This window comes from Trichechus manatus, unplaced genomic scaffold, assembly GCF_000243295.1.
Source record: "Trichechus manatus latirostris isolate Lorelei unplaced genomic scaffold, TriManLat1.0 scaffold00040, whole genome shotgun sequence".
Classification (NCBI taxonomy): domain Eukaryota; kingdom Metazoa; phylum Chordata; class Mammalia; order Sirenia; family Trichechidae; genus Trichechus; species Trichechus manatus.
The window spans coordinates 11,859,500-11,873,208 of NW_004443976.1; the positions used below are offsets into that span (position 1 = coordinate 11,859,500).

At 56.7% G+C, this 13,709-nt stretch overlaps 1 protein-coding gene across 1 annotated transcript; it reads right to left on the minus strand.

Annotated features, from left to right (window-relative positions):
• Positions 1-7,810: 7,810 nt before the first annotated feature.
• Positions 7,811-11,727, minus strand: EFNB3 (ephrin B3). The gene is made up of 5 exons (XM_004376020.1): positions 11,606-11,727; positions 9,151-9,443; positions 8,898-8,990; positions 8,684-8,788; positions 7,811-8,220 (listed from the first exon to the last, which is right to left on the minus strand). Exons 1-5 carry the CDS (start codon positions 11,725-11,727, stop codon positions 7,811-7,813), a joined length of 1,023 nt encoding a protein of 340 aa, XP_004376077.1.
• Between the last annotated feature and the right edge of the window lie 1,982 nt (positions 11,728-13,709).

Genomic DNA, 13,709 nt, shown 5'->3' on the forward strand with positions numbered 1-13,709 from the left:
CCTTTCTACCCGCTCACTACTGCCCCTTCTCCCCGCAGCTTCCCACTTCACTCAGCAGTCCTTCCCGCCTTCCCTCTGCCCCCGACACACACCTCGCAGCGCCGACCCTCTCCTCCCTAGGCCCACCGGTGGGCCACTCCAGCTAAGGAGTTGCCCCGCGTGGCCCTCTGGGACCCGCGCCTGCACGCGTCGCCACGGCAACCCTGAGCGGGGAGGGGTAACTGGCCGAAACGCGAGCCCGCGGAGTAGCCTTCTCGGCGCAGGCGCCGGGAAGTCCCATTCGGTTGCCCTATCTGCCCCCATCACCCCCGCAGGGCCGGGGGGCAAGAGGGCCGGGGAGCAAAGGGAAAGCGGACGCAGCCTGGCGAGCTGGTGGGTGCTGGGGCCTGGTCTGAGGATCCGGCTGGAAGGGCTGGGGCTGGAAGCAATGCGCTCCCCGTCCGCACGACACTGAAAGGGCCGGGGGAACCCAAGCGCCCGACCTCTGCTCCTGGGCCGGTAGGGTCCACCCTGCGCGTCTCGTTAGAGATCTAAAAGGCGCTCCAGGATTTCGAGGCAGCCGGGGCTGCAGCTGGGGCCGGGGGGAAAACCGGGTCTGGAGCACCCCTGCCCTCTCGCTTGTTTCCCCTTTTTAGTTCGGACTGGGATCTAGGATTGCCGACTGCGCGGGGCGGGGGTAGAGAGGGAAGAACGGAACTGGAATTTTTGGAATCTGAGGATTGGCTTTGGACAGCGCCGGTCGTTTTGGGGGGAACAGAAAGAAGACGGGGACTCCCTGGGGAAGGTGACCGGGCTGGGGAGGGGCTTCACTCTCCATAGGAACAAAGGCTGCGTTCTGGGAGAGCGAGAGAAGAGGGATAGTAGAAGAGGGGCAGACCTCGAAGGGTGCTAGGGGGCGCCACCGGCCGGAGCAGCTAGACAAGGTGTCTAGAAGATAGGCGGGGAGAAGCTTTGCGGAGGCCTGGGAAAAACTGGGAGTAAGCCGAGTCAGGGGTATAGGGAGGCGCCCTCCCTACTTCCATCAATAGTGCCTAATTAAGACAAAACCAGCAGAGAGCCCACTGATTACATTTCCATGAGGAGCTAAATTGATGACATTTTCTTTGCTGGATGGGAGGAGAGAAGCTGGCACCTCTGCTCCCCCTTTTCTGGTCGGTGTTCACACCTGGCAGATCTTGTTATGCCAGTCTGGCCCTGTGAAGAGTGGCAGTCCCTGGCACTCCTGAAGGGTTGGTGAATTAATCCACACTCTGACCCAACCCTGACCTCACCATCCCACGTTTCCCTACCATGTTTCCAGGACTGGCGGCACCCTGCCTTTGCCCTTCCTCCTCCATGAAGGTGGGTTTCTGGGTTCTAACGTGTGGCCTGCTGCCCAGCCCAAGACACCCGTGCAGGGGACAGGGACTGAAGGAGAGGGAGTCCCACCACACCCCAAAGCCAGCTGCCTGGCAGGTAGGGCTAAGGTGGGACCTGTGAGTGATCCTCTAACCAAATAGACCGTGGGTGGCAGAAAGAGGTGATGTGATTGGTCAGAACCCCCAGGGAAAAGCCCTAGAGAAGTGGAAATTTGAAGGCAAGCATGGGGCTGGGAGCATTATGGGCAGGGCTCATGGCTTCCCTCAGGGAAAGGAAGGGTTGTAGACCCCATTCTGTTTTGACTCCCACACACACACACAACCTTGGCTGTGCCTAGGGATCCCAGCCCCCTACATTATGCTAAATAGGTAATCAAACCTCTCGCTTTGCTAATTACTGCTCAATCCGATTAAACACTGCTGAAGCTCATCAACAGAGGTGGAGGTAGGAGGAAGGAGGAAGGGATGGGGGGGCAACCACAGCTGTGATGGGGGTCTTGTTGCCAGGGACTCATGCGGACAGCTGAGAAACAGCCAGGGTAGCAAGACTCAGCACTTCTCAAAGGGAAGAGGCAGAAGAGTTGTACCCTCAAGACCCTTAGCCTTACTGAGTCCTCCCAGCCTCAGGCTTGTCCCTCCCCTCAGAACCTTCACTACCCTCAGAACCCAGGCATCCGGCCATTCCCACAGCTCCCCACACACAGCCCTGTCCCGGATTTAATAAGTTCTGTTCTCTCACTGTCAATATTTGATTTCTCAGAGCCATCTCCACAGAGAGGAGGGTGGGGAGCCTCTTCCCTTGCTTCTCGCCCCCCACCTTGGCCTTCTTTTGCCCACCCTCCACTTTCTTTTGTGCCCCCAACCTTCTCTGAACTTGCTGACTTAATGAAATGATATTAAAGTCTTAAGCGACTCCAAAAGAATGGTTGTTATGGTGAAGTGAGTGGGCAGGACGCCTGGGTCCCTGAGGGGAGCAGGGGCTGAGGAGGGGGAGAGCGCGCCAGAGGCTAAGGTCTAGAGGCTTCGATCCCCAACTGGAGCAGAAGATTTGGGGTGAGCTGGGGACCAGGCCTCTTGGGGTGGCAAGAAGTAAGGGATGAGGCCTGGGGCTAGGAGAAGAAGGAAAGAGAGAGGACATTTCGGGGGTACGAGGTCAGAGTCTGCAGTCTAAAGCATCCATCAGGGACAGACAGGCCAGCAAGGGAGGGGGGTCCTCTGTGCCAGCAGCCTTCCTGCTGACCCTGCCCTGGGCCAGTCCCGTGAGAACCAGAGTGAATTCCCCTTCAGCCCTGACTCATCCCTCTTCCCCCCTTATCCTCCAGGAGACCCCCACAGGTGATTTGTAGCTGATGCCCCGAGGATAGTAGGGGCCAAGATAGAATCATTCCATGACATGAAGAGCCAAGTGCTTCCAGGAGAGACGAGAACAGAGGCCAAGGGTTGGGAAGCCAAGCACCACCCCCATTTCCCCCCACCCATCCCCATCTCACTCAGCTGGGGAGACTGGCCCAGCCCCAGTCCCCTTGGGGTGGTGGGAATGCAAGGACATTTGGCTGGGGCTGATTGATGAGGGAGGAGGCAGCCACTGGGCACCGAGGCTGCTGTTTGCTGAGCACACAGATTCTTCCCCACTCACCAGCTGCCGCCCCCTGAGGCTCCTCTATCCTCCCCCCACCCCTACCAGCCACTGGGGTAGGAAAGCTGATGGCTGGGTTTCTGATAGTAAACTGAGGAATGAGGGAGAACCAGGACACCAAACAGTTCAATTCCCTATGGAATCAGGGGGTACCCCTGGTCCCCTCAGAACTCCCTTTGGGACTCTACCTTCCAAGCATCTCTCCCGCTACCCAATTTTCATTCCCATTTATTCTGCATCCTTTTCCCTACCCCCACCCAAATCTCTGAGACCATTCCAGCCAGTCCCCTGCCTCCAAACCACCATGCAACACTTCTCCCAGCCTGCCTACAGATCTTGAAGCTCTCCCCAGGGGGAGTGGGACCCCCACATCTGTGGTTTCCAACATTGCCCCTTTGGAAGCTCCATTTTTTATTCCAACTGAAATTCCAGCTGTAACATCAACCATTCCTCTCCCAGAAATTCCCACTGCAATCCCTCACCCACTCCCCTTTCCTTAAAACCCCCAACACAGACCACACACATGCACAAGTGCACACACACACACACACACACACACACACTCTCTCTCTCTCTTCAGGTCTAATTTATATCCTTCAGCTGCTTCTGAAGGATAGTAAAGTCTGAGCTTCTGTCTGCAGCACAGCCCACAGGATAGCCTCGTTCCTTTGCTGCTCCGGGTAGGGGGCAGCTTTACATCTGTAGTCCCCAGCCCTCTTAGATTCTTTACTTCAGCTCTGCCTCAGTGCTCTAGGCTCTGTGCCAGCTGCTGTGCCACAGCCCCAAAGAACTCACAGCATCACCCTTGCCCTCCAGAGCTTAAAATCAGTTGAAGACACACATATACATAAACACACACATACATACAAACAAGAAACAGGGGAAAACGGAAGACTGAGTTAGATCATCTTCCTAAATGTAGATTCTAGACCCTAACTGCTTGCTCTCCTACAGGCTGAAGCTGAGAAAGGACAGGACCCATCCAGAATGTACGTGTGGTTGTGAAGCTCACCTTGCTATTCCCAAACACAAGACTTAACCTGTATGCCTTTGCACTTGCTGTTCCCTCCATCCGGTATGCCCTTCATGACATGGCTTACTCCTTCTCATCATTCAAGGTCCTGCTCAAATATCATCTCTTCAGAGGACCTTTCTGTTCTGCTCTAAAGCATCACCCTGTGGTTCTCCATCCTCTCCATCTGTTTTGTTCATACCTCCTGTCACTACCTGGAATGTTATGATGGTGTTCCCCACCAAAACATGGACTTCATGACAGCAGGGACTTTGCCTTACTTAACATATACCCCTAATGCCGGAAACAGTGCCGGGCACCAAGTAAGCATTTAACATGATGCTGAGTGAATGTATGAATGAGTGAACAGACAAGTGAACAAATGAATGTCTTCTTGCCCCTTTGTAAGTTTTGTTGTAGTTGTTACTCTAGGAGTGAATAGATGGCTGTGTTATTTCGTGTGGAAATCACTGGTGCTTTCAAATAGCTCAATAGACACATAAATTGCTACACTTGAGAAAGGCTGGGGATTTTGTGTTGTTCCTCTCGGGGGCTGGTGGGCATCTAGAGATGCCAGTGCTCTGAGGGGGTGTGTGCCAGGGTGCTGTGCAGTGTGTGGCGTTCGCCTCCCAGCTGGGCATCTGTCCCCAGGTGTCTTCCTGTCTCTCAGCATGTTATAATGTCTTGGCAGCTTTGGTGAGGTATTTGTCTGTCACAGAGAGTATTTATCCCCACTTCTCTTCCCTCTTGTCTTTCCACCTGTGCCTCTAGATGTATGTGTACGGGGAGAGTCTCCCTCAGCACCCTTGCCCCCTCACATACACAGCACTACCCTAGTCTTGGACCCCTCCCTCTCTCGGTGGGCCCTGTTGCTGGGCTCTGAGTTGCTATAGTGACGGTTGCCAAGTCCCTGAGGCTGATAGCCAGCGATGGGGCTGTCGGCTCCATCCACGCGGGAGGCTGAGAGGGGCTTCCCATTGTGTGGAGAAGGGGATGTTGCCATGTCAACCAACCCCCACTAAGGGGCAGGGACCGGCCCTTCAGCCCCGCTCAAGCCTTCCCACCTTGGGCAGCTCCAGTGCCGGCTCACAAGGCAGGAGCAAATTTCAGGAGAGAAGACAATCCAGCACCTGGCTTCCCAGTTTTCAACCCCCCTCCTACAGTGCCTGCCCCTCCTAGGACCTAGGCATCTTGCTTAGGCTGGGGTGGGGGGAGGGATCCCAATGGACAGAGGAAGAGAAGGGGGGACCCCTTGACCTCTAGGCAGATGGGAGACAGCGGGAGAGGACCTAAAGTCAGGGGAGGGGCGGGCAGGGCAGAGGTTGTGACCCCTGCTGACTCGCTCCAGTGATGCTCCTGATGGCTGCCTTTGTGGATGGAGAATGGGGCCGAGTCTAGGGGGCTGGGCACCTGGGCTTTTTAGGGGAGAGGAGCCTGGGTTGTGGGGTCTACAGGAAGCCGGTGCACGGGGAGCTTGATGCCTGGTCCCTCAGTCCTTCCCACTCTTTCTTCTGGTCGTCACATCCCTTTTCCCACTTGAGTCCCCAAAAGCAGAACTCCCCAAGCCAGAGATGTCTTAGGTTGGGTGCTAGGGAATACACTTTAATACATGGCACACGTTCTCACCACTTTCTTTCTGACTGCGACTTGCCTTGTCTCAGGTGCTTTGGTTTAGCAATAGACACTCCCAACTTTTCGCATATGTGGTCACTTTCTAGCCATTTAAATGCATTAGGAACTCCCATTCTTGCCTGGGTTCCTCTGTCCTCCCCTGACCCCAGGTGGTTGTCTAGTGGAGCTTCCACCTTCCCCAGCCTCCTCACTGAGCCCATTATCCCCTCCTCATGCTCTGCCCACCTCATCATTCCAAAACCAACTCTCTCCCTACTCATTCCCTTTGGTTTTATCAGTCCACCAACCCTCAGCTTGAAACCCAGTTCTTTCTTTCCCAATTCATGTCCAATCATTCTCCAGCCTTCTTGACAACTTTTGAAGTTTTTTATTCTGTTTTTTTTTTTTTTTTTGGTTTTTGTTGTTCAAATTTCCCTTTTACAGTAGAACTATTGAGGTGACGGCCATATCCCGCCATCTCCCCCATGGCAATATCAACTTCCTGTTCCCTGGAAGGAGGGTTTAGAAAAATCAGGAAGGAGCTGGGAACCACAGCACCAGAGAGATGACTTGGCCTCTGGTGGACAAAGCAACCATCTTGGCTGGTGATTGAGGTGGCCAACTTGGTGCCCAAGGGTAGCTCTGATCTAATGAAACTGAGCTGGGAGGGAACTGAGGCAACACCCAATTATGCACTAGAGGGCAGGAAGAGGTATAAACTGGTCACTATGGAACCAGTGGTAGTTGCTAAGTACCACTGTCAGCTAGACCAGTCAGTAGGCCACCATTCTGGTCACTAAGCAGGGAGTTGTGTTGAGTTTGAAGGGAGTAGGGGATGGAAGATGCAACGAACAAGACAGCCATCTGGGTTACTGGGGAAGAACACGTGGGTTATTGGGGTAGTCCTGTTGATTAACAGATTATACTGGGATATAAGAAGGGAAGAAGTACAAGACACATTGGGTCTGCCACAGTAGATGGCGGTCATCTTAGCTGTCCTAAAAGCAGCACGGAGCACAAGGGAAGGGAGATCTTGGGAAGTGCCACTGAAGACTAGGAAAGTCCTCCTCAGTCCACCCCTATCTTCTTACAGTAAGTTCCAGCTTCCTCCTGAAACAGGAAGTTCTTCCTGCTCCCTTCTCCACAGAGTAAGAACCATCCACATCCCACCCCACCCACCCTCCCAGACTAAGCCACTTGAGTTCCAGCCAGACCACTTCCTATTTCAGAAGTGCTACTTCCTGTCCTGGATGAAGGCACTTCCAGTTCCTGCTGCACTGCGTCTGCCACTTTCCAGGCCATTTCTGTCCCGGCCTGGTCACTTCTTGTCTGGATCAAGTCACTTCCTGTCCCAAGTGGTCCATTCAGCATCAGACCAAGTCCATACACGTCCTGACTGGTTCATATCTTGTCACTGGCCACTCCTGGACAGAACGGGACACTTCTCATGGTAGCTGTTGTGACCCAACCACCCCAAAGGGATGGAGCAAGTATGTAGAGGCCTGGGGCAGGGCAGAGAAGGAGGCCCTGCTGCCCATGCCCTGCACTGGGATGGAGCCAGAGCCTTCCCTGTAAGGCTCCCCCTTTTTGGTGGACCGAGGGGAGTGGTTGGTAAGAGAGGTCAGAAGAGGGGCCAAGAGCTGAGAGGAGACATGCCTTGATGGCCCCACCCAGGAAATGAGAGAGGCACAGGATAAGAAGCCAAGAGGGTAAAAGGAGATGTAGGGAGGAGGATGCTAAGGAAGAGGAACAGACCTAGAGACAGAAAAAAGATAAAGAGAAGAGACAGAAAGAGAGGGAGAAAAAGAAGAGAAAAACAGTGAGAGGCAGGAAGAGATGCCAGCCAAAAGACAGACTTGTTCCTGCCCCAACTCTCAGCGCGTGAGGGAGGCAAGGACACCTGGGTCATGGTCAGAAGTGGAGGCTGAGCCTCTGCTCCCCTCCCCAAGGGAATAGAACCCAGGAATACAGAAACAGAGAGGGGCACACATGGCCAAACAGGGGGGCAGGAGGTGGTTCAGTGGGAGCTTTAAGGAATCCTAAAAGTGGAGACCAGGGGAATAGCCAGGAGGGACAATGAGGGTGGTGGGGTAAAGGGGGCCAAGGAGATGCTAGAGGCAGCCCTCAAACCACAAATTAAATTGGAGGGAGCACCCCACAAAGGGCTGGATCCAGGAGAGCTGATGGGAGCCCTCATACCTTATAGTAGATGTTTGGAGGGCTCTGGGGGGGCCCATCCTGCACAATGTACACAGGATGCCCATAGTCGCCACTCACCTTCTCATAGTGGGGACAGAAGGGGGGGTCTGCGGTCCCACCGCCCCGCAGAGCTATCCCTAGCTCTCCAGGTTCTGCCTCCCGAGGTCCCATCCCTCCCCCACCCCCCAGGCCCAGAGGCCCTCCTCTCCCAAAGGAGCCAGGACCAGGGTGGCGACTCTCCGAAGGCTTGGCCCGCCGTCTCCGCCAACACATGGCACCCCCAGCCCCTGCCACACCCAGCAAGAGCAGCGCCAGCCCCCCTGCTGCCCCGGCCACTGCGGGCATGCTGGGAGTGGGCAGAGGGCCTTCAGCACCCCGGGAAGTTGCATTGCTGGTGGGGTCACCTGGCAGGGAAGGGGTGAAGGAGGAAAGAGGGGGAGGGGCTGAAGGAGCCACTTGGGCATCTGAGGGTCCCCACGGGCTTCACAGCCCTAGGGGTCCCTTCGGGCTTCCCCATCAGTGCCCAGGGGGTCCCCACAGGCTTCCCCACCAGTGCCCAGGCCCCTTGGGACCCCTACCTCCCTTACCCTCCAAGCCCCACTCAGAATCCAGGTGTCCAGTCCTCCAGCTCCCTGTCACCAAGTCCTCCCACTTCTCTGACAGCACTGATTGAAGCACTGACTTGGCTAATTAGTTCTAATTGAGCCTTTTCCTCATTTGGCTTCCATTTCCCTCCCACCCTCCCATCCACTCTTCTCTTTCCTGTATCGCCACCCCCAATACTCAAGAGGGAGGGGAGAGGGTGAAGGCAGGGTAGCTGGGGTCCAAGAGCAGAGGCGGCTGGGGAAGGGGGGAGGCTGGACCTACCTTGTGTGTTCTCCTTCCCAGGTTCCAGGCTGTGGGCTGCCCCTCCGTCTCTCTCCACGGGCATTTCAGACACAGGTTTTCGGGGGGCAGCCCCTCCTCGGGGATCTGGAAACGGGGCAGACCCAAGAGAGGGGCTAAGACAGCTGTCCCCTGACCATGATGGTACTGCCCCAACCTCCCTCGGCTCCTGGAGGTGTCCCCCAGCCTCACTCACTCTGTCCCACTCGGAGAAGCACCTTCATGCCTCTGGTTAGGCACACACCTCCCTGTAAGCTCTCCAGGCCTTCCCGGGTCCCATCCGATGTGGCTGGGAGAGAGAAGCCAGAGGGGTCCTGTCCCTGTGCCCCGGCCCAACCACCACCCGAGGGCATAGAGGTCTGCCTCCGGGCCCCAGTGGTCCCCCTCCCTCATCCACCCTGGATCCCAGAGCAGCTCCCTGCTCTACCCTGCCCTCTACCCTCCAGTACCAATTATGTAGTAATCGTGGTGCGAGCGGAACTCGTGGCCCCAGAGATTAGGGCTGTACTCCTGGAACTTGATGGTGAAACGCAGATCCAGGTCTGGCCGATCACAAGTGAGTAGGAGGTTTGGGGCAGGGGGTGCCTCACAGCGCCGGCCCTGGGCCCCCCCTACCAGGTATAGCTTGTAGAACTCGTAATTAGGAGAGGAGTGGGGACCAGGTGGCCGGGCCCGGGGGCACAGCAGGTCTAGCCGGTCCCCGATCTGAGGGTACAGCACATAACCACCCTCTGCCTGGAACCTATGGGGAAGAGAGCAAGGCAGACAGGAAGGAGAAGGTGTCAGAGGTCCCTCCCCAGCCCCACATCCCTCCAGGACAGGAATTCTCAGCTCCCGTCTGCCCGCCTTTGTCTGAGTGGAAAGTCTGTTCTTCCAGAGCTGCACCAAGGACTCCACGAGTGAGCTCACATCGGAAACAGCGGGAAGCCAGGCTCAGAGGTCTCCTACCCCTTGGCGTGCCCAAATGCACTCTTCGGCCCGCCCTCACCACATGCACACTGCCATCTCTTGCTCCATCACCAGCCCCATTGCCATGGCAACAGGATGCCAGTTACTAAGGAGCTGGCCTCTCTGGAACCACACAGCCCACCCCTCCCAGGTGATTTCACTGTTCCATGGCAGTCAACCATGGGGGCAGAGCCCCCCTCCTCCAGACCACCATTGAATTTCAGGGGATTCAGGGATAAGGGGGTGCCATGGGGCAGGGGAGGGGGTAGGGAGGGTGATCCAGGCCAGTGTCCGAAGTTAGCCAGGCAATGTGACGGGTCTAGAAATGGCCCTAAACGGGGCTCCTGGGAACCAGGGTCTGAAAGCCAGTTGCCCGGGTCATTCCCCTGCTTGGTCCCCTCACCCTAGGCCTCAGGCTTCCTAGGGAAAGTACCCTACAGAGTTGCAATTGAAGGAGTTGACTTTTTTGACCACAACAAGCACAGCCCCATATCTCCCTTAGCCCCAGTCCACTGGCCTAGCCACTGTGGCCCCTGCAGCCCCTCCCTGTGCACTGATGGCTGAGACAGTGTCAGAACTGGGCCCCAGGAGACTGCTGCTCTGTGTCTCCCCAGACTCCCAGATCACCCACTTCCTCCCACCCAACATCTGAAAGAGCCCCCAGAACATCCTGACTCCCTTTTCTCCGCTCTATCAGAACACGCCTAACTTACGTCCTCAGACTACACCTGATACTCAAACTGCAGCTGGGCATTGGCGGATGGGGGGCTGAGTACAGAAAAGACATTGAGATGATACTCAAAGAGCTATGAGAGGAAGAGATGCCAGGACAGGGACGTGTGAGGGTGGCAGTGAAGTCAGGAGGAAGAACAATCATCCTAGCTCTCCTTTAATGAGCATATAATATGTTCAAGCACCTAACTGCTAATCCCCACAAAGGCATAAGCATTGAGGACACAAACTCAGAAAGGTTAAGTGACGTGCCCAAGATCACACAGCAGAAAGCAGCAGAGCTAGGATTAGAACCTAGGATTTGACGAGCTCCAAAACCCACCCTCTTCCCATGGCCTCTGATAGCCTCCCAGGGAAGTAAGAAGTTTTCAAGACACAGAACTCTTCTGCTGGTGAGGGGTGGAATCGACATGCAGGCAAGGGACCCAGATGACCTCTCAAAGGTTCTGTCCTACCCTGCATGGCCTGAAGTTTCATCTGACCCCTGGCCTCTTTTCAGAGCAAAGCAAGCATGCCATGGAACAGAGGGCCGATGGAAAAGCTTGCAGCAAGGGTGGGGGAAGGGAGCAAGGGTTCTCAGGACTCCAGATTCAAGAGGGAAAGGAGGCTTTAGGGGGCTCCAGGTTTCCTCCAGAAAGAAGTCCCCAAGCCAGGGAGGCAGGAATAGAAGAGTATCTTCTGGTTGGAAATTGTTCAGCCAAGGGTTCTCTGACCCTCTCGCTGTGGGCAAGAGTTGACAGACAGACTGCAAGGAGGGTCAAGAAGCCTCGGGGCCCCCAAACTGGGCCCCCTTCCCTCCCATCTCCAACACTGAGTCCTTTGGCAGTCAGGAGGAACCCTGCCTTCCCCTCAGCGCCTCAGCAGCACCTACTCAAGGGCCCTCTCCTGAGAGCTGACATTAACCAGGCTCCCTCCAAGCCCAGCCCCCATACAAATCTCCCACAAATCCAAATAACCACTCCAACGCCCTCCCCAGCTACCCGTGAACTTTCTTATCCTTCCCCCTTTGGGGTCTCTCAAACTCCTGACACCTCAATACTACCACCCACGTGTGTGGGACCCAGGAGTCTGACTACCCAGTCCCAAGACCACCACCGCTGTCTGGTAACCCATCAACTCCCATCAGGAAGCCAGCACTCTCCCTCTAGCCTCCTCCCTGCTGAGAACCTAGCCCTCAAAGCCCCAAAGCTTCCCCGGGGTGTGGGGTCTCCCCAGGCCGCTCACCTCTTATTCGCAGAGTTCCAGTAGACAGGCTCTAGGCTGAGCCCAGACACCAGCTCCAAAAAGCCGAGCAGCAGCAGGGCCCCGATTCGCACGCCCCCCGGCCCGTAATGGGGGGCCCCCATGACCCCGCCAAGGCCTAGGGGGCGGGGCACCAACTCCCCCAAAGTCGCTCAACCCCCGGGGTGACTGCCTTGGCTCCCCTGCCTATTCTGCACCAACCACCCCCGTGGCTGACGCCCCCGCTCCCACGAGGACCCCCTTCCTGCTCTGCCTGCGCCCCGGCTATGAAGAGCTCAGCCCCGCAAAAGCCCTTGCAGGGGCCGTCTGCAGGCGCCCTGTACCCCCCGGCCCACGCTCCAGCACCCCGGGATTTGGGAGGGGGCCTAGGTGGGGGAATCGGGTAGCCGGGGGCCGGGCGGGGGCGGCATGGGAGCGGGACGAGGGACCGAGAAAGGGGGTGCCGCGCCGGAGCCCCAGCCTCGCCGGGATTGAGGGCAGCGGGCTCAGGGAGGAAACCAGTCCCGAGCCCCGGAGGGGGAGTTAAATGAGAGGCGGGGAGGGGGAGAGGCTGGTGGAGGGAAAAGCCGGAGCTGGAGCCCGAGCAGGAGCGGGCGGCCGCGTCCCCAGCCCACGCCCCCCACACCTCCCTCACCTCTGCACCGCCCGCCGCCCGGCCGCACACCCTCGCGCCGGCTCTCACGCCCTTTTGTCTCTCCGAGTCTCTATCTCCGCCCTAGTGTCGTCCCGTCTCCCCCGCTGCCCTCGGATCGCCCGAGCGGCTGCAATCTTCCTCTCTCAAATCCTGAAAGGCGCTCGCCCTCTCCACCCCGCGGAACCAAGCTCCTTTCCGCTCCCTCAGCCTCCTCCTCCTCCATTCCCAAACAACATCGCTGCTCCCGCGAGGTCTAGAGAGAATAACAATAACCCTGAAAGCTTCGCACTTTGGAAAGTGCTGCAGAGCCACGCACGACTACCTGTGTGAAATCGGAGGGGCAGAGCCAAAGATCTCCATTACAGTGATGAAGAAACTGAGGGTCAGGGAGGCCCAGTGACTTGCCCAAGGTCACACGGGCAATCTGGCATAAAGCCTGCAACCACACCTAGCCAGCTGAACTTCCAGTCCTAGGGTCTCTTTTGTCACAGCCTCCTGGACCCTTCACTGATCTCTGAGTGAAAGCAAGAGACTAGGGGGTAAACTTAGGCCCTTCTTGACTGGCTATGGAGAGAAGTGGGGCTGGGAGAGAAAAGCCCCAGACCTCACTCCGCCCGAAGGGCTGTTTCCAATTATCCTGGGGGAGGGGAGCTTTTGCCTTCTTGGGTGTTAGAACCCTGGCTTTCAGCACCTCTGGGCAGAGGTGACATTCCTCTCCTTCCCTCTCCTGCCTCCGCAGGCCTTCTGTCCCTTCCCTTTGATTGTGACGTTCAAAATCACCTCCCCTGATGGCTGGGTCTCTTCAAAGCCCCCCTTCTGTGTTTGGCAAGGTGGTGGGGGAAGGAGTCATTGCTCTAAATAACACCCCACCAAAGACGGAAGACAGAAATGGAGAAACAAGGAAAGCAGCAACAGCTGCTGAATGAATAAGCCCCTCACCCTTGTCCTGCACCTAACGATAATACTAAATGTGACATCTGTATTTTTTGGCACCTTTACTCTTTCATGTGTGTCCTTGACTCTGGCTACTCTCAACCGCCTGCCTCCTGGGGGAGTCCAAGGGAAGGGAGGCGGGTGTTCCTGCTCCCCCTCCCTCAGAGCTGAGTAACGGTCCCTCTGCTGCTAGGTGATGGTAAATAGTGTTGAGCGCGAGTGAGCGGGTGTCTTGTCTGTCACTGTCTGCACAGTCTCACACAGTCACACCCAACAGTCTGACACAGAGCTCCTGCCACCCCTGCTCAGCTCTGCTCACCCTGACCCCTGCCGCCCACCCCCACCTGGGGAGTGAGATTTCAAACAGGTCTCCCCCTTCAGTTTACCAAGTTGCCTAGCAACCAGCCAGTCAATGGCATGAAGCCCCACCCCCACTCGCTTGACTTCACACCAAGCTCAGCTGCCCCATTGGCTCCCCCACTGGCTCGCGCATAGTCCCACCTCTCAACCCCTGGTTTC

Excerpts from the sequence above, each read along its gene's own strand:
- EFNB3 (XM_004376020.1), bottom strand. The coding sequence starts at position 11,727 with ATGGGGGCCCCCCATTACGGGCCGGGGGGCGTGCGAATCGGGGCCCTG. Across the intron at positions 9,444-11,605 it reads TGGAACTCTGCGAATAAGAG|GTTCCAGGCAGAGGGTGGTT; the intron begins GTGAGCGGCCTG and ends TCTTCCCCATAG. Across the intron at positions 8,789-8,897 it reads GCTTCTCCGAGTGGGACAGA|ATCCCCGAGGAGGGGCTGCC; the intron begins GTGAGTGAGGCT and ends CCCCGTTTCCAG.